The following is a 21,196-nucleotide window of genomic DNA, read 5'->3' as shown; positions in this document are numbered from 1 at the left end:
GCGTGTGTAAGCCGACCCTCCCCCCCCCCCCCCCGCCGGCGCCGCCGCCGCCATGGGGGGCACAGGGGGTGAGTGTGAGTGTGGCCGCGTGTGGGTGTGTTGTGCGAGCGCGTGGGTGTGACTGCGCGTGTGCGTGTCACTGCGTGTGTGCGAGTGTCAGCCTGCCTGCCTGCCTGGCTGCATGTGCGTGTTGTGCAAGCGCGTGGGTGTGATTGTGTGTCACTGCGTGCCTGCCTGTGGGTGTGAGCGGGTGTGTCTGTGCACACAACAGTGTGCAACTGTGTGTGGGTGTGAGGGTGTCAGCATGCGTGTGCCTGTGTGTGGGTGTGAGCGTGTGTGTCCGTGAGTGTCAGTGTGTGTGTGTGCACGCACGTTGTGCAAGCACGAGTGCGTGCAACTGCGTGTGAGTGTGCGTCTGTCCGTGTGAGTGTCAGTGCACATGTGTGCACATGCGTGGGTGTGAGCGTGTCGCCGTGTGGGTGTGGTCTGGGTGCTGGGGCGGTCTCGCGGTGCGCGGCCGGTTTCACACCCGATCCCGGGCTCACGTGTGACCGGTGTTCGCCCCCAGCCGAGCCAATGCTGCGCCACCCCTGAGCGGCACCCCGGCCCCGGGCCCGGCCCCGGCCGAGCATCGCTGATTGAAAGGTACGCGCCTCCAGGCTTTGTTTTACACCATCTTCTTTCACTCCTGCACCCTCCTCCTGGGCCACCTTTCTTGGCCCGCTGTCCTCCCCGGCCCCTCCCCTCCCCTCCCGCCTGTCCGTCCGTCCGTCCGTCCGTCCTATGAGGTTTGTCCTTTGGCCCGTTCTGCCGTCTCCCTGCGGGCGCGGTTCAGAAGCTCGGGGAGAGACGCGGGGGTTTCTCGCGGTGCCGTTCGTTCGTGGGACTGGCTGTACGGTTGCAAGAGCTGTTGGCCGAGCTGTCGGGCAGCAGGCGCCCCGCTTCAGCTCCGTGCCGTGTGTGCAGGGACGTCGGGTGCTGCATGGCCAGGAGCGTGTTTGCAGGCCCCCTTGCATCTGGGTAGGTGTCCGCGCAGGAGAGCTTCACAGAGTAGAGGGTAAGGCAGGGTGGCGCTTTGGAGAGCGGCTGGCTCAGGGAATCGGCTGTGGCAAGGGGGCGACAGCATCCGGCCCACGAGCACGCGAGGGCCATCTGCGATCTGGAATGGGATTGATCCCCTGCGCAGCGCCTGCAGGGCCCGGTCCGGTCTGTGCAGCATGCGCCGACTCCGGGACTCGCCGTGCACGCAGAAGGGGCTGGCCCCACGTGTTGCACACAGCAGCACGTGGGGCTGGACCGGCTGCACGTGCTGACCAGTGCCTGCTGCGCTGTGTGCTGGCTCCAGTATGGCCCGATCCGGATTGACCTCCAAGCCAGCACGCTGGGTGAGTCCAGGGGAGTGCCTTGCACGGTGCGTGCGCCAGACCACCTCCCTGCGCTGCATGGCGGGGCCAGGGCTGGTGCACGGGGTTGATGCAGAGACCCACGGGCCGCATCGCGTATCTGCACGCAGCAGATCTGGCCCGAGGGCTGTAAGCTTGACCCCCTTAGCTCTACCAGCAGTAGTCGGAGTGCGGAAGGACAGGGAAAGCTTTGCGCTGTGGAATATGCCTCGATTTTGATTTCAGCTAAGCACCCATCCTCTGTTACTTTACGTGTCAGAGTGACCTTTAGCACCGGTATGCTCAGCTACTAGGAATGTTTTCATGGAAACTGGAATAGGGTCTTTTCTGTGCAAAAGCATTGCACGGGTATAACTAGCTGTTCAACTCTATACAGGTCATGTGTTGACAAGGTCTAAAAAGCTCGAACCCTTCCCTCCTCTGAAGGATCACAAGCCACTTGATGACGATTGTGTATTTTACCTTCTGCTTGTCACTGCTATGACGCCACTCTGTTGAAACCTGGCTTTGTGATGGTCTGCAATAACGCTTTGCTATAGTTAAGAACAGGAGGTAGAAAACTGAATTCAGCTGAGCCCTCCTGAGAATTTTGGGTAGGCAGCATGGCTGTAGCTAAATTGAGAATTAGCCAGGGGTCTGCTTCTGACTTCCGCCCACTTCTGTTGGACTTTGTCACCGCAAGGAGATGAGACCTTTTATTGCGTCTGATTCCAAGTCTGGCGTTTGCATCTACATGGCTCTGCAGTGCCAGGCACAGACACTGGCTCAGTGGCAAGAATGCTGATTCCTAAAACTTCCCTGAAGTTTTCTGTTCAGGGGCTGAAAAAGCCTGACTGTGGCTGGTGAGTTTTGATGAAATGAGGGGCCGCAGTGGTAGTCAGCAGCAAGACAACTTCCTCCTGAAGTCTTCTTCACCTGTCGTCACATTCAAAAATAGAGTAGCTGTGTGTGGGGTTGTGTGCCGAATTCTGGTTCCCTTGTTGCATAGCTCGAAACATGTAGACCAGCCTATATTTTCAAAGAACTGTGTAGTATTTAATCTCTTAACTACCTGTTTGCCAATGTAACTAAAAATTTCAGTTTCAGCTAACATATTATCTCCTTTTTTATTGCAGGGAACTTGGCTGTTGGGTGTATGGGAACTGATCCACAAACAAGCTGCATTTTCAAACAGGTTAGCCATACTTTTCTGTATGTAACTCAGCTGGTTGACAATATTGCTGCTTTTTTTCAAGTACATGCTAGAAGAAAGTTGACTTCTGGAATTTTTTATTTTTACAGCACAGCATTATTTTTCAGTATGTGGAAACTTGGCTGTTCATGTCTTTGTTCTATTCTTTTAAGGTGCTCAAGTGCTACGTGGTGTAAATGACTCTTGTTGCTGTTCTCGGTCTACGGTGTCATTCTGTTTTCACTTTGGGTTTGTCTTTGCTATGTTTATTTGCTTAGACTAAAGTCCTGTCATTGCTGCCAAAAAAAGGCTGATTTTTTTTTAACCTTGGGGCAGCGAACCTGCATCAGCTCTTCTCAGATAAGAATACAGTGTATGCAAATATCTTGTCTTCATGTATTTTTATCTGGAGCTGACACAGGTTTGTTACTACTGTATAAAAACTGCTTTTTTCTGCTTAGAGACTAGCCAAAGGTAAGGCGCTCCCTTTTTAACCGGGGAGGATGCGTTTCAGCCTTTGCAAGCAGGATGCTTGTTACATGGAGTTAATTGTCAGTTGACTAACTGGAGCTTTTTTAAAGAGAACATCTAGTGTAGCCGTACCCTTCCAGCACTGAGGAGGCTTCGCTTGTGACCTTAGTGATAGCTGGTTTAACTTCCCATTCTCTGGTGCTGCTGTCTTCCTGCCCTCCCCCAGATTCTTCTTGGCGAACAGATACTTACCAGTTTACATAACATTGGTGTAATCGCTTATGGGGAGGAGTGCTGGAGCTATTCAATGGTGTACAGCAGTGGAGAGTGCAATAGTGAGATGACAGTACTTTGCTCCTGGAGTCCTGTTATCTGTGTTGTAGATAGAGAAGCTGAGATACAGCGGTTAAATGGTTTGCTGAAGATCCACACAACATTTGGTCAAGCCAGGAATGGGGAGCGTCTCTCAGTTCACTTCCATGCCTGCTGGAGCGTGCTGCCTCCTGTTTATGTAGAGAGTGCTAGGGGCTTTTAGATAAGTCAGGGCTGGCACGGGCGCCACAAATGGCAAGGGGCAGGCGGCCTGTGTGTGGCACGTGGTGGATCAGGGAGGGGGGATCTTTTAGTATTCGCTTGCTGGGGAAGTGTTAAGGTGGTGAAATGTAATTATCCACGTAGGAATTTGGCTGGTGTAGTAGGGTTAAAGGTTCTGATTACAAAAGTGTCCGTGGTAGGCAAAAAAATGTGGGAGTAGTAGAGTCTGGACAGAGAACACCTCCAGCACGGTGCTTCCCTGCCGTGTGTGGGCTGGGTGCCAGCACTTGGCTCGGAGCGGATCAGATTTGTTAGCACTGTCATAGTGCCTCGGCTCTCCGGGCTCGATCCAGGACAGCACTGTGCTAGGCGCTGTGTGAATACAGAACAGGCTGCTCCTGTCCCAAAAAGCAAATAGGCCACGTTGAATCACGAGTACTGTTTTTTGTGGAGCTAGGTTTTCCTTGAAGGTCTGCTGTTCCCGGTGCTGATGGGGTCTGACTCTGTACATGTTCTGGTTTGCGCAGGATACGTCCGTTGTACCAGCTTCAGGGAACCAGGAAAGTCAGAAGGCCGGTAGTAGCAGTGCACAGTCCACCACATGCTATCACTCCATTGAAAAGTCTTGTCCGGAAGAATTAATAACCTATTAAAATTCATATGCATGTCCCTTCCATCTTAGGGAGCCATGCTGCAGAAACAAGAACGGTTAACCAGTTAAATACAAAATAACAAGCGCATGACAGGTAAGAGAGTGAGAGGGGTTTATGGATCCCAAGGGAAAGGCGCGGCTGGAAAGTGACATTTCCTGTAAGCAAACAGTTGCCAAACCAGCAGGGGCTGGAGCTCTTGCCACTGGGTCAGAAAAGCAATTTGCTGCCTTTGGCACTTCGAAATAATGTGTTGGCTGTGTGTCATGGTTCACATCTTAAATGCTGTGATTTTGACTGTTGCTAATGTCACGATGGAAGGGAGGTTCCTTTGAAAACAAGATTTGGTGGCAGGAAAAGGCAGGGTGAGAGGGCACAGGGGTAGTGGTGTTAGCCAGTGGTTCTGGCAGCTGTGGCAAGAGGCCCTGTGGGCTGGGTGCCTGGCGGCCCTGATCAACGCATCTCTTTGGAAGAAGTGCAGGTAAGAGGGTCTTAGAGCGACTAGCCCTGAGGCAGGACCTCATGCCAAATTTAGCAGGCGTGGTCGCATCTGCCAGCATCAGCAGATGAACGTGCTAGATTTAGTCTGTCCAGAGATGAGGGGAGAGAATTGGCCTCAGCCTGACTCAGCCGCACAGGAATATTGGGACCGTGCAGGTTGAACTGTACTGCTTGTGTTCAGCCCAGGGCTCACTGGAAGGATTTGGGAAGGTGCAGTCCCCTTTCTCTGTCACAGTCCCTTTTCTCTTGGCTAGGCTTGCCTGTTGCTGATAGAAGGAAGGTGCTTCTCCAGCATCAGTACAGGCAGGTGTGTGGCTGAGAGAGTACATGGGGATAAACCCGCTTGCCCGGCGAGTGGCTGTGATGAGAAGGCAGTATTTGTGACAGTACTTCTGTCAGTATTTGTGTGGGGTTGGTGCTCCTCAGTTACTTTCTGGGAAGCAGGGTGATTTTTGTGTCTGCTGGAGGGAGAGGGCAGTTGCAGGGACCATGGGACACATCTTGTTGTTGGGGTGCACAGTTTCAGGAGGGCCTGCATTGCTGGACTGGGAGCCTGCCCTCTCTGGGAGGGGACCGTCCACCTGGGATATAGGGCACCCCCTTGGCAAGGGACTTTACTCGCACGTGCAAATTCATCCCTTGTTACGAGGTGGGAGATGCTCTTCCTTCATTTAAGGGGCAGTGGGTGTTTCCCTCTACGAAGGAACATAACGTATGGGAAAGGGGTATCCTTTTCAGGAGGGGCAGTATTCATGGGGTGTAGGGCATATTTTGTTTCCTAGGGAAGAGTAATGAGAGGACATGCAGCATGTGTTAGTCCCAGGGGGCAGCATTCGTGGGAAGCTGGGTAGTTTTTATGGCTGTGGGGGTGGTGGGATGCATTTCAGGGGACCTGGGACAATTTTGTTTGCAAACGATGGTCTTCCTGAAACGGGAGAGCTGTTTTTTGGAGGAGGACACTGAGGGGCAATGGCAGGGACTCCCCTTTGAAGCAGGGTCGGACAGTTTCGACCACTCTGGGTTTAAGTACTGGTTTAAACTACCGCGGTTTTGACCACGGGCAGCTTGTGCTGTTTGGAGCACTGAGAATAATGGCGATATTTTAAATGTGTGTGCTGGGGGTTTAGTCTAAGAAGAATAAAAAAGCTTACTTAAGAACACGGTAAACTACAGTTTAAAAAGCTTTTCAGCATTCACGTCATCTGCAGGTTATTTTTTTTTTTTCTTAACACTATGCAAAAAAGTAAGCCTGGAGTCCAAACTGCACTTTCTGTTGTGAAGACAGCACCGGTATGGCGTACAGTACCTTACTGTCATTTTACAGAGATGTTTTAGCTGGGCAGAAACATGCTGCATGGATGCCTTGTTAGCCACCCTTTGTCATGGACTATAATGGGCATATATACATATAATGTAACATAAGCCTTTGGGTGGCCTCGCTCTTCTAAGTGCAGGCCTCACCCTGAGGGACTCTTCACTGAAGGCACACGCTTTGGATCAGTACTGCTTTTGCATAGGATTATTTAAAGAAAACCCTGCACCAGCAAAACACTAGTGTAAGTATTGCTGTGGCAATGTAAAGCTTCCTTAAACAAGGGCAGCTTTTTCTCCTTGCTGTTTAGGAATAGCTTTTCCAGCACAAGGTACCTGGTGTAATTAATTGTGTCTTCATTTGGCTACAGATCCCTTCAACTCTAGTGGCTTAGTTATAGCAGTATAACCCCTTGTTGACAAACACCGTCTCTGTAAGGCAGAGAGACCTTACTGCTGGTTTAACCGACTGCCGGGGCCAAACAGTGCAACTGAGCAGTGGCTGTTCTGTGATACGAGTTAACACTGGCACAAACGCCTACTTTCTCTTGGAAAAACTATTCTGTGATTTTTTGTTTGTTTGTTTGCATCATTAAATCTTGCCACGAAACAGCAGTTTGTTACAGTTTTATGTTCAGTGGCTTTATGACACACGCGACTTTCGTGGGATCTAAGGGAGTGGGTAGGCAGGGCAAACTTGGCAAACTGTCGGCAAAATTAGTCGCACATATTCTTCTGGTGCACGTGCATCTCCTGCAAGGAAAATCAGTGTCTTTTGGCCTGCAGTGTTTGCAGGGGTGATATGGGGTGCCCCATAAAGGACAGGACAGACTTGATTATCTTTTGGTTCCTTAATGCCTGTTGCTGCAAGATAAAACCTTTCTCAGTCTGTGTGATTTCCGTGTGCGAGAGAAACTAACTAGTACTTAAAAAAATTACAGTTATTATTTTAAGGTCACTGGCTTTTTTAGGACACACAACTTTTAGTGTGAAAGACCTCCCTCTTTCTGGAAGCTGAGATACTTCATCAAAGGTCTTGGGGTTCAGAACTGGCTGTGTTTTTCTGTGGCTGCCCTGCTACAAGATGGGTGCTCAAGGTACCACGTTCCTCCGAGCGGAGCACGTCCTTCATAGATGCTCCATCTGCCGTTTCCTTTCCGAGAGGACACAGACAGCGCAGCAGGCCTGTATGGAGCTGTTTTTGTGGAGTGCTCAATGAAAGGCCGTTTTTCTGCAGTGCTGGAGAGGCAGTCGGCCCGAACAGGCTCGCTTTGTTGAAAGCTGCAGTTCAGTTCTGAGCTCCGCAGCGCGTGCTTCAAAAACACAACCCCTGCCGAGACCAGAGGTCCCCGGTTGTCGCCCACCCTCTTGTCTGAAACGGAGCAGTGTTGTACTGACCTTCGAGACTGGCCTCGCCTGGAAGATTGGCCATGGTGATTTATCGGGCCAGCTATCAGCCAGCCAGATATCTGTGGCAAACACCGGCATCAGTGGCACCAACCTTGAAAATGGGTGGCAAGCGATTTCTGTCTCTTCAGTTGAAGTCAAACCCAGCTGTATCTGTCCGAAATGGTAACTGGATTTTTGGTAGTGGCCGCAGTACATGAGCAGCCCGGGCAGCAAAAGAGCCCTGCGGTCTGCATCCGTCCTGGGCCCTGGGGTGAATTAGAAGAGGGGTGTTAAAAAAGTAACCAGCTCTTCTGCATTTTTTTTTACCCCTTAGACTTGTGGTTAGGGGCAATCTAGCCTCTCTGTTCTTAGTGCGGGGAAAAGCAGACTTGACAGTCCAGTGCTTTTATTTTTCTGTTTTCCTTTCTCGTGTTCCTGAGGTTCCTAAACCCATCATTTCATGGTCACAGTTGCCCAGGTTGCTTTCCACCTTCAGTTTCTCAGCCAGCTCCTCTCTGCTTGAAAGCGGCAAACTGGAAAGTAAGAGTGTCTTCTCCCCCTTCCCACATTGCTTTCTCCACCATCTGCATCAAAAGTTGTCCCCCAGGCAGTCCAGAAACCTGCTGGACCTTTGTCACCCTCCCAGCGGATATCACGATAATTCAAGTTCTCCATAAGCCCCAGGTCCTGTCACTCAGATGCTTTGTATTTTTAAAGAAGGTCTTGTCCACCCTCCTCCTGGTTTGGTGGTCTAGAAGATGCCCACCATGGCATCATCGTTGCTGTTTTCCGCTTTTACTGTATCTCGGAAACTTTCAGCATGGGCGTTCTGCTTGCCGATTTTAAATCGGTCCATCCTGCTTAGCCAGGTTGTTTGCTCTCCAGGTTGTTTGTCCGTTCATCACACCACAAGATTGGTGGAAGAGCTGAAAAGATCACTGGCAAGCGTGCTCCTTTGTATGCCGACAATCGTCACCGTTACGCTGGTTACCCAGGCTCTCCTTTGTTTTTCTGGACCAGCTGGATGATTGGGAGAGAGAGCCCATCGGTCCAGTAAAAGATATTACTGAACAGAGTGGCTTTTTGCACGTTTCCTGGGCCGTCGTGTCTGCAACAACGCTCTGACCCTGTCTTATGCAATGTTAAACCGCAGCCCACTGCGATAGGCACATTTTGCTTGTGGAAGCCCACTAGAGGGAGTAATGGCCTTGGTTTCTCCCTTTTTGTCCAAAAATCCAAATTCTTATTAATGATTTGTCAGAGTAACAAAATGCTGAGTAAGTTCTCGGTCCATCTGCATGGAGGTCACCAAGCTGTAGAAGACTAATTACAGGTAAGGTGGCATTTTCCTGAAGGGCCATCCAAACCGGAGTTAGTCTCTAAGGTGCCGCTCGACCTGCATCCTCCTTTGTTGCCTCAGTGACTGCGGATCTCGGCACACGTCCCCAGCGTGCATTCCTTGTGCTCCTTGGCTACTCAAGTGTTTGGAGAGCGTGTGCGCTTTTTCTGGCTTGTTTCGGAAAGGGGCCAAGATTGCCAGGTTCTCCAGTGTCGGGACGATCTCCCTGCTTGTGCTGTCAGCCAGGATGCTGGTCAACCATCGCGTCTCGCTTGTCAGTGCTGTTTGACAGCGGTAGGGTGCTTGCTGCTCGGTGCTTATTCTGGAAAAGCTTTTGCTTACATTCGCCTCTGGAAGAGGAGTGTGTTGAATACTGTACTAAAGCCTTTCCTCTGGAGGCCGAGGCTTGCTTTGCCTCCTGGCCTTGAGTGGCTGTGACGCATTGGGTGCGTCTACATGTTCATTAATGGACTGTAGTTAATGTGCGTTAAGCTTAGTACGTGGATAACCTGGTACTAAATCAATGCGTAGTAACTTGCCCTACTGTGCAGTAGTACCGGGGCACGGGGTTTTTTGGATGCTAACCGTGCAGTAGCCTAATACTGCTGCCCAGTAGTGTATTGGCACGGGTTTTGCCCGGCACGCTACTGCGCCGTGTTATTAGGCTACTGCAGAGTTAGCATCCCGTGCAGACACACCCGCTGTGGATTAAAATCTTTTGTTTTTGTCAAAGTCCTGCTGAATTTAAATTTTCTCTTGGAAGTGCCTTGCTGCTTCAGGTTTATTATTTGGTGATGTTCTGATTATTGCTATAAACATCTTTTTGACTAAGTTGTGTGGTATATATTCCTTTATCATGTAGCAGGCAAACTAGGGTTGGGTATTTGACCAGTCAGATAAAGTTCAGTCAATTGACCGGTCGAATATTGGTCAAAAATTGTTAAGAAATTGCCAATAGGTGCAGCTAATACACAGAAAAAGCACAAATTTTAGCATTAAGAAATGTGTGGAGAAAGAATAAAATGTATTTCTGTCAAGAAAACTACACAAAATGTAGGGTTTTTTTTGTAAAATTGCTATAACCTTTGACTGGTCAAAAATTTGCAGTCAGTTGATAGCATTTGACCAGTCAATTGACCGGCTTGCCTACCCTAGAGCGGACAACGTAGGCTGTGTTAATTATAGCACTCCTGAAAGGCACTTGCAGCATTCAGTGATGGGTGCAGGGCAACTCTTACTAGAGAACAGCGTTTTGAACCGCTAGTATTATTTTCCTTTAAGTAGAATGGAATTATATATTGAAGACAAAGACTAACATAATTATAGCCTGTCTTCAAGCATCCTTTTAAACAAACCTCTTAGCAAATCTTTGTTTCCCATTGTCCATGTAAAAATATACCATGCCAATCCTCTCCCTAGTATTGTCTAAAATAGCAGTCCTCAACTTTTTGGCCCAGCAGGCCACATGAGTGGTACGGCGCCAGTCTACCTACAAGCTGGATTGGACCCTGCGTGCCAGGAGTGGGCCTGCATGTCTGGATCAGGCCCCGCGTGGCTTTGGCTGCCCCCGTGCTCTGGGATCGGGCCCCGAGAGCCTGCATGCTAAGATTGGGGCCCTCGGGCCCTACACACCTGCTGACTAGCGTGCAAGGCCACAACCCTCGAGGCTTCCCACGGGGCATGGTGTTGGGGGCTAGCTCTGAGCTGCAGACAGGAGCGGGGTGAGCAGCCCCGGTCTAAAGATCATAAAACAGAATTTATGTAATCTGTTCTCGTCTCTCCCACTTTTTATTGACGGGTTCGATGCTCAGCAAGTCGGAAGACTTCTCAGTTCTGTGCCTGATTCTAGTCGCACGTTAGTTCAAGCTAGCCCCTTCGCTAAGGTGTTTAATATTAAAATTATAAATGAAAATGATAAGCATTGTTCACCTTGATATTTTTCTCAAGTCATCTTTGAGACTAACAGGATTTGTCTTAGTTTCTGGACATGAGCTTTTGGCACAGGGTTTCTGAACGAGCTGTTCTTTGCTATACTTTCAAAGGTACAACACGGGGCAGGACCCAGCACCCCGAATGCAATGCTCCTCACTAGCTTACCCTTCCTTTGGGAATCTGGCAGTCCACCCGTCCGAGAAAGCAGGGCTTTCCCTTGCTGCCCCGACTCTTCCAGCAGCTCGCCACAGCTAGAGATGATGAAAACAGCCCCCACAATCATGTGGTTTTTTGTCCTTTTACAACTTTTAGCCTCCTTGTCAGTCATTTGTTGCGTGGCTTCAGCAGGTTGTCACAGATCCGTACCATGCCAAGGTGACTCCTACCTTCAGCAGACTGCATCCAAAATGGATTTTAGCAGCTTGTTAAAGATTTGGAGAGTTCATTAGTTGCACGGATTCCCCAAACTGACAATTGCTGTAGGTTAGAGAGATTTCAGGAATCTTTCCCTCCGTGGGTCTTGCTTCAGCCGTGTTGAAGTTGGACAACTCGGAGCTGAAGGTCTGCGCTTGCACTTGGTTTGTTTTGTGAAAATGAAGTCAGAATGGGACAAAGCTGTTTTATAGTTTAAAGTTACGGATGCACGGATTTGCTGTGTGTGTCCGTAGTATGTTAGGAGCTAGAGGGGGAAAATATCCCCCTACTGATTTTAGCTATGTAAGCGTGCCCATTTAGATGAGAACTGAAATACTGACTTAAGCTTGCAAGGCTCTCTTGGCAAAGCAGGCAGAGCCTGCGTGCTCCAAGCGCCAAGTAACTGTCCTGTCTCTTTTGTTGTTCGTCTCGGGGAGGTTAAGGGAAGAACCGGCTCCGATGCATAGTTAAGAATTCGCCTGTGGGTTTCAAAGGTTAGCGCTGATCCCATGACATTTACTTTGCCAGGCTCCCCATGCCGCACAGAGAGAGCAACACAGGTGGTGCTGGCAGCAGCGGGGGCCAGGTTCAGAAGGGCTCCTTTTAAAATTACCCCATTCCGTCAGATCGAACTCCTGCCCAGAAACCTAGAAAAACAACCTATTTTCCCTGGGGGCCCTCAACTAGCCAGGCTTCCTCTTTTGCAAGTGGTACACCTTCTAATAAAGCAGATAGTTTCCTACAGTGGAAAAAATGAGCATTTTTAAACGGGGGGAGACAATAACAATAAATCAACAGTATATTTCCATAAAAGGTAGGTAAAACATCCTCCTGACCGCATGGGAGGCCTCTTGTGTGGAGAGGCGTGCCGGGTCCCTGCCCCGTGGCCTAGCTCTGGATGTGCTTCAGTGGTGTGGAAGAGCTGGGTACGCTTGAGGTCGTCTTTATCTCCTCTCGTGTACGTGCGCCAGCGTGATAGCTGCGGTGACTCCTGCCTTGGGCCACAGGAGGAATAGCACCATTCCCCTCTTGCGTTACCCCAAGGACAGAAACCTTTCGTTATGCCTGTAACCCAAATGTAAATGAATTTTAATCAAAGCGGCCCAGAATGTTTCTTCCCCTCCTTATGGGAGAAAACATGCAAAATGAGGTCTGCTCCGAGCTCTCTTCTGGTCACCAGCGCGCGGCAGCAGAAAGCTGCTTCTGGGATTGTCCGACCTTCGGGCTCCGCGTGTAATAGGGTACAGAGGCATCGGAAAGGCTACGTATGCCCTGTGTCTCTGGGCACATGGGAAGAGGCTTGAGGAATTCCTTGTCTGGGTGCTTGGTTTTCCAGCCATCTATTTGCATTGATATTCATACCCAATAAAATAAGAGAATCGTTTAAAATCATAAATCATTTAAAATAAAAGAAACTGGAGTTTCTAAGGAGCGTAGATCGGGGGTGGGCAATTATTTTGGGCAGAGGGCCGCTTACAGAGTTTTGGCAAGCCATCGAGGGCCGCATGACAGGCAGCCCGGGGCAGATAAATAATAATTTTCTAAATTTTCTAGGGGCCCCGCAGGCCGGATAGATTGGCCTGGCGGGCCGCATCCAGCCCACAGACTGCGGTTTGCCCACCCCTGGTGTAGATGCTGGGCTACATGGAATTGAAGTAGCTCAGGATCTTTGCTAGGCTGATTTTCTAACATGTCAGCAGGTAGTTATTATAATTAATTGTTTTTATAGCTACGTTATTGGAAAGTGCAGATAAGTAGGCAGATCCCGTGGGAACTGGTTTTGCATTCTAGCATTAGCTATAGTGCTACTCATTTAGTTATTATCATGATCATAGTTTTGAATCTAATACAGGACGAAACATTTATCATTACTGAATGTAACCTGTATTTTAACATAAACATCACAATCTCTATTGCAGCCTGTAAAAAAGCATAATTATACGAAGAATTTGCTTTACAAATGTAAATACAATTTAATTTCAGAGTATGTTGGATACAATGGTCTTCCTAAACCCTAAACACAGAAACAAAAGCTGGTATTATAACCGAAAGCCCAAGATGGGAAGTGATAAAATAGGTATTGAGTCGAGGGCTTTGTTCAAACAACTGGTGTACTTGTAAAATTTCCATGTATTCATTAAACCATTATGTCATTCTTATTGTTGAAGGGTTGGTTAGTTGACTGAAGTGTTAAGCTTTGTTTGCGGTTACAAATTATTACCTTAGCTCCTTTTAAAATGTGGCTTGTAGACTTTAAACTTCAATGCTTCTTGGCATTTGTATGTATGTCTTATCCAAATGTTTATAGTGCATTATGTGGATGACTTGGTACCAGTCAATGTCTATTGACTGAAGAGAACCTGGAGACTTAGGAGTGGCGGTCCTAAATTGCTGGCAGTTGTATTTCCCCATTTGTAATGTGATCTATGAGATTCCCACTAGCCCTCTCTCTACTTTGGAGCATCTAACAAAAATGGGATGCTAGAAACAGTCCTCTGGAAAAGACTGAAAAGCATTTCTTTTGTGTGCATAGTAGTACATTATGCATGTTAGAGTTAAACTGCTGCCTATTTTAATATTGGAAGTAGGACGTATACCTCCAAAGATGAAAAGCCCCCGTGCACAGAATCTCATGATCGGAGGATCGTCTTTAATTCTTCCCCCTACCACTGCAGGGGGGCAGGTGGGGAGGTCAGGCAGCCTGCCCCATCCTCAGCCTCAGGCTCCGTCCCCTCTCTCTGCCTCTGCTCCCCTCCCTCCCAGCCCCTCTGCGCCCCCTCTCCCCTACGGTAAATGGGGAAAAACCCCTCGTCTTAGACTCGAGTAATTTCCCCTGCTGCAGCTTGAGGCCGTTGCTCCTAGTCCTGTCCTTTGCGGTCGCAGAGAAAAGCCCATCTCCATCCTCTCTGTGATATTCAGGTAGTTGAAGACTGTGATCGAATCCCCCCTCAGTCTTCTCTTCTCCTCGTTCTTTCAGCCTGTCCTCACCAGTCTTGCTTCCCCGGCCTCGAATCAGTTTTGTTGCTCTCTGCTGGACTCCTTTCAGCCGGCCTGCGTTCTTCTGGACGCACGGGGCCCGGAACTGGACAGTCCTCCACTACACTTGAGGAAGGGTTGTATTAAATTTAATGTACCCTATTCTGCATGTGCCTGGCCTGCGAGTTCCCGCCGGAGTGCTGCGAAGGCAGCAGCTGCAGGCTCTGGCAGTAATTGCTGATAAGCCTCACTTTCTTTTCCTTTCCTTTCGTAGGAAAGGTTTATAAATAGGCCTGAGACTGAAATATCTGTATCAAATATATGACATAAGCCATGGTGCACGCTACCTGGCACACTTGGCAGCACTCCACGCACACGTGTGCTGAATGGTCTCATTTGTGTGGCAGGGAGGGTGCGGTGCAGACCTCGTTTCTGCTGAGAAGGGCCCTGGCAGTGCTGCAAGGCTTCTTGTTTTTGGCCTGTTCTGCAATGAGCACAGATGAAACGTTCAACTTTGTACCGCAGAACCTCTCCCAGGTCCGGCAGGATCGCCGAGACCTGGCTGGACGCTGACGGGCCTCGCACCAGCGAAGTAGCTTTGTGCTGCGCGAGGAGGTGAATGTGCTCCGTTTGGACCCTAGCGAGCAAAAATGTTCCCGTGGTGAGGGTGCTGCTCTGCTGCACTCAGCCTGTACAGCCTGGTCCAGTTGTACAGGTCCTCTCTGCCTCGGTTTCCCATCTGTAAAATGAAGATAGTGTTAGTTGACGTCACTGGGCTCGGGCAATGGTACGTGTGTTAATGCCCGAGGTGCTCAGGTTTTGCAGTAATGGAGGCTGCGCGAGTGCTTTAGCTTGATTTTTGGCTTTTATATTATGCTCCGACTCTCTTTAGAGTCGCCGTAGCTGGAGTTTTGTTATAAATGCAGCTTCTGTGCCGATGACCTGCAGACCTGGGTGTCCAGCTCTCAATTTAAGTTCAGTCTTCTCGGCCATCATGTTCTCCTTGCTCCATTGCTGCGTGCACCTGGTCTTCCTGTCAGGCAGCACAGACAACATTTTCAGTCTGCTTGATTTCTGAGACATCAGATCTAGGCCTTCTCTGAATCTGCCCTTCTTGCATTATGTCTGAGATTCTGCCTTTCCTCACCGTCTACACTGCTAGATGTCCCCCCTCGGCCCGGCTCAACTTGTGTCTCGACTATTGCTACCTCTCTTTTGCAGTCTTGGTAAATCCAGTCACACGCACCCTTACCTTGCCATTCCAGCACAGCTTTGAAGGAAAATGATTGCTGCGACCGTGTTGCTTCTCTCTCCTCCAGAGCATTGGAGAAGCTCAACCCTGGCACTGACAAGGCCACCTCCGCTGTCATTCCTTCCTGAGCATTTCTTTGATGTGATGCTTGATCGCGGTTAAGCAGTAGCTGTTCATGCTGAACAGTCTTTTCTCCCTGTTACCCTGCAACCACTGCTCTGTCACATCCACCGGTTCCTTCATCTTCGGTTTGAGCGGGCAGGCTGCAATTATGTAAATTCAGCCAAGGACCTGAGTCGGTACGCCTGCTGTCAAAGCTTACAAAGGCACTCGACTGATTAGGAACTAGATTTTCATCTGTGCTGTAAGTCACGTACCGCCATCAAGGGCAGAGGTCTTTAGCACGGCGCTGGTTTGCCCCAGACTCGTGGGGAAGAGTGCTTTCTCACTGGTTTGAGTTCTGGACATCAGTTTCTGCAGCACTCGGGCATCAATGCCAACGCTTTTAGCTTCCTTTTGATATGAAGGCCTTCTGCTTGGCCATACCATTGAGAACCTTTTCCCAACATTTTTGCAAAGAATAAAATGTGTATCTCCCGCTTCACCTGTGCCCACGCTATCATTAACTTTCTTTCTATGCGAGTCTTGTCTGGCGCGTTTATTCATGCTGGAAAGCCGAGCACAAAGCTGCTCATTGTAAATACAAGGAAGGGCTTGGTCCGAAGCATAATATCCTATATGCTTTTAGCCATGCAGATAATATCAAGGCTCACACATGGCCGTGGAACCGTGTCCTTAGACTTTGGTGTGCTGTTTGTGCAGTTTGAATAGAATGAGCTGTACCAGCGTCTGATGGCTGGAGGCATATCCTCTATACCACTCCAATTAAAATTTAGCAATTGTTCCCTGCACACAGGAAAAAGCCCCACAAGCAGTGCCAAAGTTCTTTTGATATTTTAATCTTTTGATAACGCAGTTTGAAAAGCCCCTGGAGACTTTTTTTAGATTTTAGACAAAATAGTTCATTTGTCAGGACTTCCCTTGTAGATAGGGTTTCAGTTATTAAGAACCGCCTCGCAAAGCTCCTGATAACAAAAGCAATTGGAGAGGATGCCTGATAGACTTCTGCGGGTAAGAGAAACTTTTCTGTAACTTAAAAATCTTCTTGCTGATATCCAAAAGACGGTGAAACACGGACATTTCAGATGCAGTTTTTTTTATCATTTAACTACGGTAGTTTTATTGGGCTAGGAAGGGAATGGTAGTGGAGGATATATAAAAAGTAGGTATCATATGACTGAGTCTTGCACAGTTTAACCGGCATCCACCGTCGTTCAGAAGAGCTCCGGGCAGCCTACACGGTTCTGGAGACTCTGCGCTGGTGAGCAGCCGGCATCCTGGTCTGGCTCCTCAAAAGCCTCGTGCGTTTTGCGGAAATGTACTTCCCAGGTTTGGTTCCCTCTGCCTCTCGTGCCCTTCCACAGCTTCCAATTCAGTTGACTTGGTGCCTTCATTTTTGGCAGCTCTTGGCTCTCTTCTCAGAAATGGCTTTTGTTTTTGAGGGTGTTTGTACTTAGGAGGGTTGTTGAGCATTGTTGGGTGAAGTTCTCTTCTGAAAAAGCAGAATATATTTAAGTCATGATATACTGCTTACACAAACATTTATAGTTTTCAGGCCAGTGTCCAGCCGTTAAATGTGTTCAAGCCCTGACATTTCAGAAGAAGGTGTAACACCGCATCCACCCCAGAGCCACATCATTTACAATCCCACATCACAGGAGATTTTGCTTCCTGTGACCCCACCTGCTAATTAGCCTAGTCCTGAGGAGTGACTGATGGACCTGTTACCTTAATCAGTAGGACTGCAGATGTCATTCTTAATTACATAAAGTTTTATACTACTGTTATCTGTTTCAGATATATTTTCATTCATTTTCAACTGCTTGTCAAAGGATTTGGATCATTTGTTCATGCCATTCATTACCGTGTTCCTCTGTCGCATTTCCTCCTGCTCTCCTTCCCAAAGTGTAAAGCAGTGGAACTGTGCTTACTCATTTCTGTACCAAAAGCTCCCTTTTCCTGTACTGTCGTTGCTTTTCTCTGGATGTATTCCACCTTGCTGGGTTTCTCAAGATGAGCTATAGAAACTGAGCAAGTTATTCCAATAGGAGGAGGTAACACTCAACTTGCATAATTGCATGTCTTCTATAGTATAGTATTAGTGCAGTTGGATATCAAACAGTTTGACAGTTGATTATCCTTGAACTAATCACAGTGAGGCTTATATTTTTCTCCTGAAAAGCTGCAGCTAGTATGGAACTCATCCAGGTGTGTGTGTGGTTTAAATTGTTTCTCCTAGTGAGCATAACCTTGCCCTTTTTTCTATACTGAATTTAATTTGTCATTATGATATCTGTTGTCCAGGTTTAATGGATCTCTGTAATCATCTGGTCCATTCACCATTGTCGCTGAGTGAACAAAAATGACAATACAAGCAGTCACAGGATTATATTTTCAGTCTTTCTGATTTGTTTTTGTTCCCCTCCCTTTTTTAAAGCTGTTGCTGATGGCTTTTCTCTGCTGGTTTTCCTGGCTTACTAGATGGAGGTGGGAGGAAAGAAGGGCAGAGAGATGTTCAGACACAAGACTCGCAGTGCGGTGCAGAATTGTCTGATTTTTGGAGTTTTGCTGCTGCGGGCCAGCTGCGAGACGACCCATCCCTCTGCTCCTAGCCGGCCCGCTCTTGTCGCAGTGGGTGCCTCCAGACAGTGGGATGAGGGCTGCGTAGGTGCCAGGGTTTGAGTGGAGCTGGTGCGCAGTAACGTGGTCTACCAGCATTTCTCCCAGCTGCTTTGTTCTTCAGCCAGGCATTTGTCCAGTCTGTCTGGTTTGTCACCTGCGGTGCCCAACACTAGACACAGTGCCCCAGGTGAGGCCTCACCACTGCTGAATAGCATGGAAAGGCCATTTCCTTTTGACTCGCAGGTGAGACACTGCTAATACAACTCAGTGTACTGGTGGCTTTTTTTGCACCAACGGCACAGTGGCATTGACACTTCTGAGTGAGACTTCCAAGGGAGCCAAAGGAGAGGCATACCCAGTGCTACATCTGCTAAAGGATTTACGTGCATATAGTGGGGCTTAAGTAGGATTTGGGCACTTAAGACCAAATTTTAGATCTTCAAAACCCTGCTCTGCTGCACCTGAACTTGGAATTACCTAAAACCCACCCCCCTGCCTACCTGGCTGTGTCCGTCAAGCTCACTCCTGCCATCCCTCTGGCCCAGTCTGTTGGAGCAGGGCAGCTTCACCAGATGGCCTCTCGCCCTAGACGGACACAGCCCGGTGCGCAGGGAGGTGAGAGATGTGGATTTGAACCTCGTCAAGCAGAGAAGGGACTGGATCCATATCTCCAAGAGCCTGGGTGAGAGCATGAGCAAGGGGCTGAAGGTGGTGTGTGCTGGTTTCTGGTCCCTGCTCACAGGGCTAGTAGTTTATGGCCATCCCTGTGCCTAAGCTCCTGCATGGATCTGAGTCCAGGTCCCGGGAGATTTCAGTTTGGGCTTGGATGTCAGCCGCTTCCTTGTCTGAAAATCCCAGCCTTTCATGTCAGCATCTTAAGTATTTTTCCTCAAAGCGTGGGAGACAGAGGAGGAAGGGTCACATGATTCAGGTGACTGAGATTGGGGTCTGAGCGAGGCCCAGGGAGAGCTGCCGTTCTCCCCACTGATATCACAGCTGTGAAGCCAAGTCCAGCAGGGCTGGCCTGGCAGAACATCTGGAATTAGTCACAGCTCGTCAGACAGCCCGCCCGGAGGAAAGCCAAGCCAAAGAGAACGTACATTCGCATATTTGAACGGTCGCAGTCCGAGCGCTGTGTCCAGCACGCAGCGTTTCTCCATTACCACGTCCCTCCCAACCCTAGCCCCTGATTCATTCCCTTGGCCGGGCAGGATTTATCTCCGATAGCCGGAGGCTTGAGTGACAGATCTGGGTTCAAAGAAGTGGAGACAGCAAGTGGAGCGCAAAGGTGAATGTGCTGCTCGGGAAATTAGCTCACGGGGTCAAATGGGTGCATTTATCTTCATGAGTACAGATGTGATCTGCCTGCTGTTCCTCACAGCACTTCCCTATCTGCTGTAACCTGGCTCCACCTTGCTACTCAGTCCCTTCTGCAGGTCGGTGGCTAGGACAGAGCCTCGCGGCTTGTCTGCACCTTGACAGTTGACGCTTCCCAGCTTTTCCAGTGCTGAAATGGTCCTGGATTAAAACTGACCTATATTTCTTACTTTATCACTGGGGTTTGACGAGCCTGTTTCTCACTGGAGTCCGTAACCTGAAGTGCTTTGATCGCCATGCTGTTTCTTGGACATTCAGGTACAAGCAAACATAAATTACACCACACAGGAGACTAAAAGAAAATGTAAGGGAAAATGTATTATCCTGTTTACATCCCATGCAACTTCATTTTAAATTGGGTTTGTTTGGCTACTGTATTCTCAGGTGTAGCTAAAGTGCAGAGATCTAGCAAACCTAACGGGCACCGCGAGCCATAGACCTGTGAACTTCAGCACACAAAAGTGCAAGCCAGTGCTCCTCGGAAGGAGTGGTTTTAAGAAAAGCACGTATCCTCATGCATTCCCAGGTAGTTGCATCTCAGAAATCGTGGGGTTCTTTGGCTGTATCAGATCCAAACTCAGATGATATTTGACCCAGTATCTTATTTGTGAGGCTTGGCTGAAAGTATAGCTCTTGAATTGGGTCTGGCTTGACACTTTCAGAAGGCTAAACTTGTCATTGACCATTTGAACATTGACGTATCATTGAACATCCAAATTCATGGATCACACCAAATTATGGGGCAAAGTAAACACACTGGAGGGCAGGGAACGGATTTGGTGGATTGGGACAGGCTGGAGAAGTGGGCAGAACCAAATAGGATGCAATTTAACCAAGGTAAGTGCAAAGTGCTGCAGCTGGGGAGAAGGAATCACCAACACACGTCCAGGCTGGGGGACGACCTTCTCAGCAGCACAGCAGTGGAAAGGGATCTTGGAGTCGCTGTTGACTCCAAGATGAACACGAGTCGTCAGCGTGACGAAGTGACAAGGCTACCGGCACTTTATCACGCATTAGCAGGTGTATGATGGACAGGTCCAGGGAGGTGATGCTCCCCCTCTGTGCAGCACTGGTCAGGCCGCAGCTGGAGTACTGTCCGGTTTTGGGCTCCGCACTTCAGGAGGGATGTGCACAGCCTCAAGAGGGTCTGGAGGAGGCCGCTCGTATGGTTAAGGGCCTGCAGGCAAGGCCCTACGAGGAGAGATTGAGGGCTCTGGATCTCTTCAGCCTCCGCAAGAGAAGGCTGAGACGTGATCTTGTGACCATCTACAAATTTGTCGGGGGGGGAGCAAGGGATAGGAGATGCTCTGTCTACCAGGGTGCCTCTTGGAGTCACTAGGAACAGGGGCCACAAACTGATGGAGAGCAGATTTAGGTGGGACGTCAGGAAGAACTTCTTTACGGTGAGGGCTGCCAGAACGGGCTCCCGAGGGAGGTGGTGCTCTCCCCCACCTTGGGGGTCTTTAAGAGGAGACGCGACAAACACCTGGCTGGGGCCATCTGACCCCAGCGCTCTTTCCTGCCCAGGGCAGTGGGGTCGGACTCGATCTACTGAGGTCCCTTCTGACCCCCAAAATCTGTGAAATCTTTGAAATTTAAAATAACATTTTGTATATTAGTGCAGTATCTTTTATTTTCCTGTTCCCACAGGTGGTGCACAACTAGAGTAATTAGTAAAAAATCTGAGATTAGAGCAGAGTCCCTTCTTGGGTCGACTGGCCGAATGTTCCTCAA

General features: G+C 49.1%; 1 protein-coding gene across 9 annotated transcripts in view; it reads left to right on the top strand.

Moving 5' to 3' along the window:
• The first annotated feature begins 13 nt into the window (after window positions 1–13).
• Window positions 14–21,196, top strand: part of ATP13A3 (ATPase 13A3) — an 85,036-nt gene continuing 63,853 nt past the window's right edge. For 8 of the 9 annotated variants that reach the window (XR_003095580.1, XR_003095579.1, XR_003095577.1 and 5 more), the window contains exons 1-3: window positions 14–68; window positions 569–645; window positions 2,519–2,577. Coding sequence is in view for 5 of the 9 variants with exons in the window: in XM_025211490.1 (XP_025067275.1) it covers window positions 2,539–2,577 (39 nt within the window). In the remaining 4 variants the exon portion in view is untranslated. Of the gene's footprint in view, window positions 75–568; window positions 646–2,518; window positions 2,578–21,196 lie in introns of all 9 variants that reach the window. The other variant, XM_025211489.1, reaches the window with a different exon arrangement.

The sequence above is a fragment of the Alligator sinensis genome, unplaced genomic scaffold (genome assembly GCF_000455745.1).
Source record: "Alligator sinensis unplaced genomic scaffold, ASM45574v1 scaffold632_1, whole genome shotgun sequence".
Taxonomy (NCBI): Eukaryota; Metazoa; Chordata; order Crocodylia; family Alligatoridae; genus Alligator; species Alligator sinensis.
This window is presented reverse-complemented; position numbering and strand designations above follow the sequence as displayed.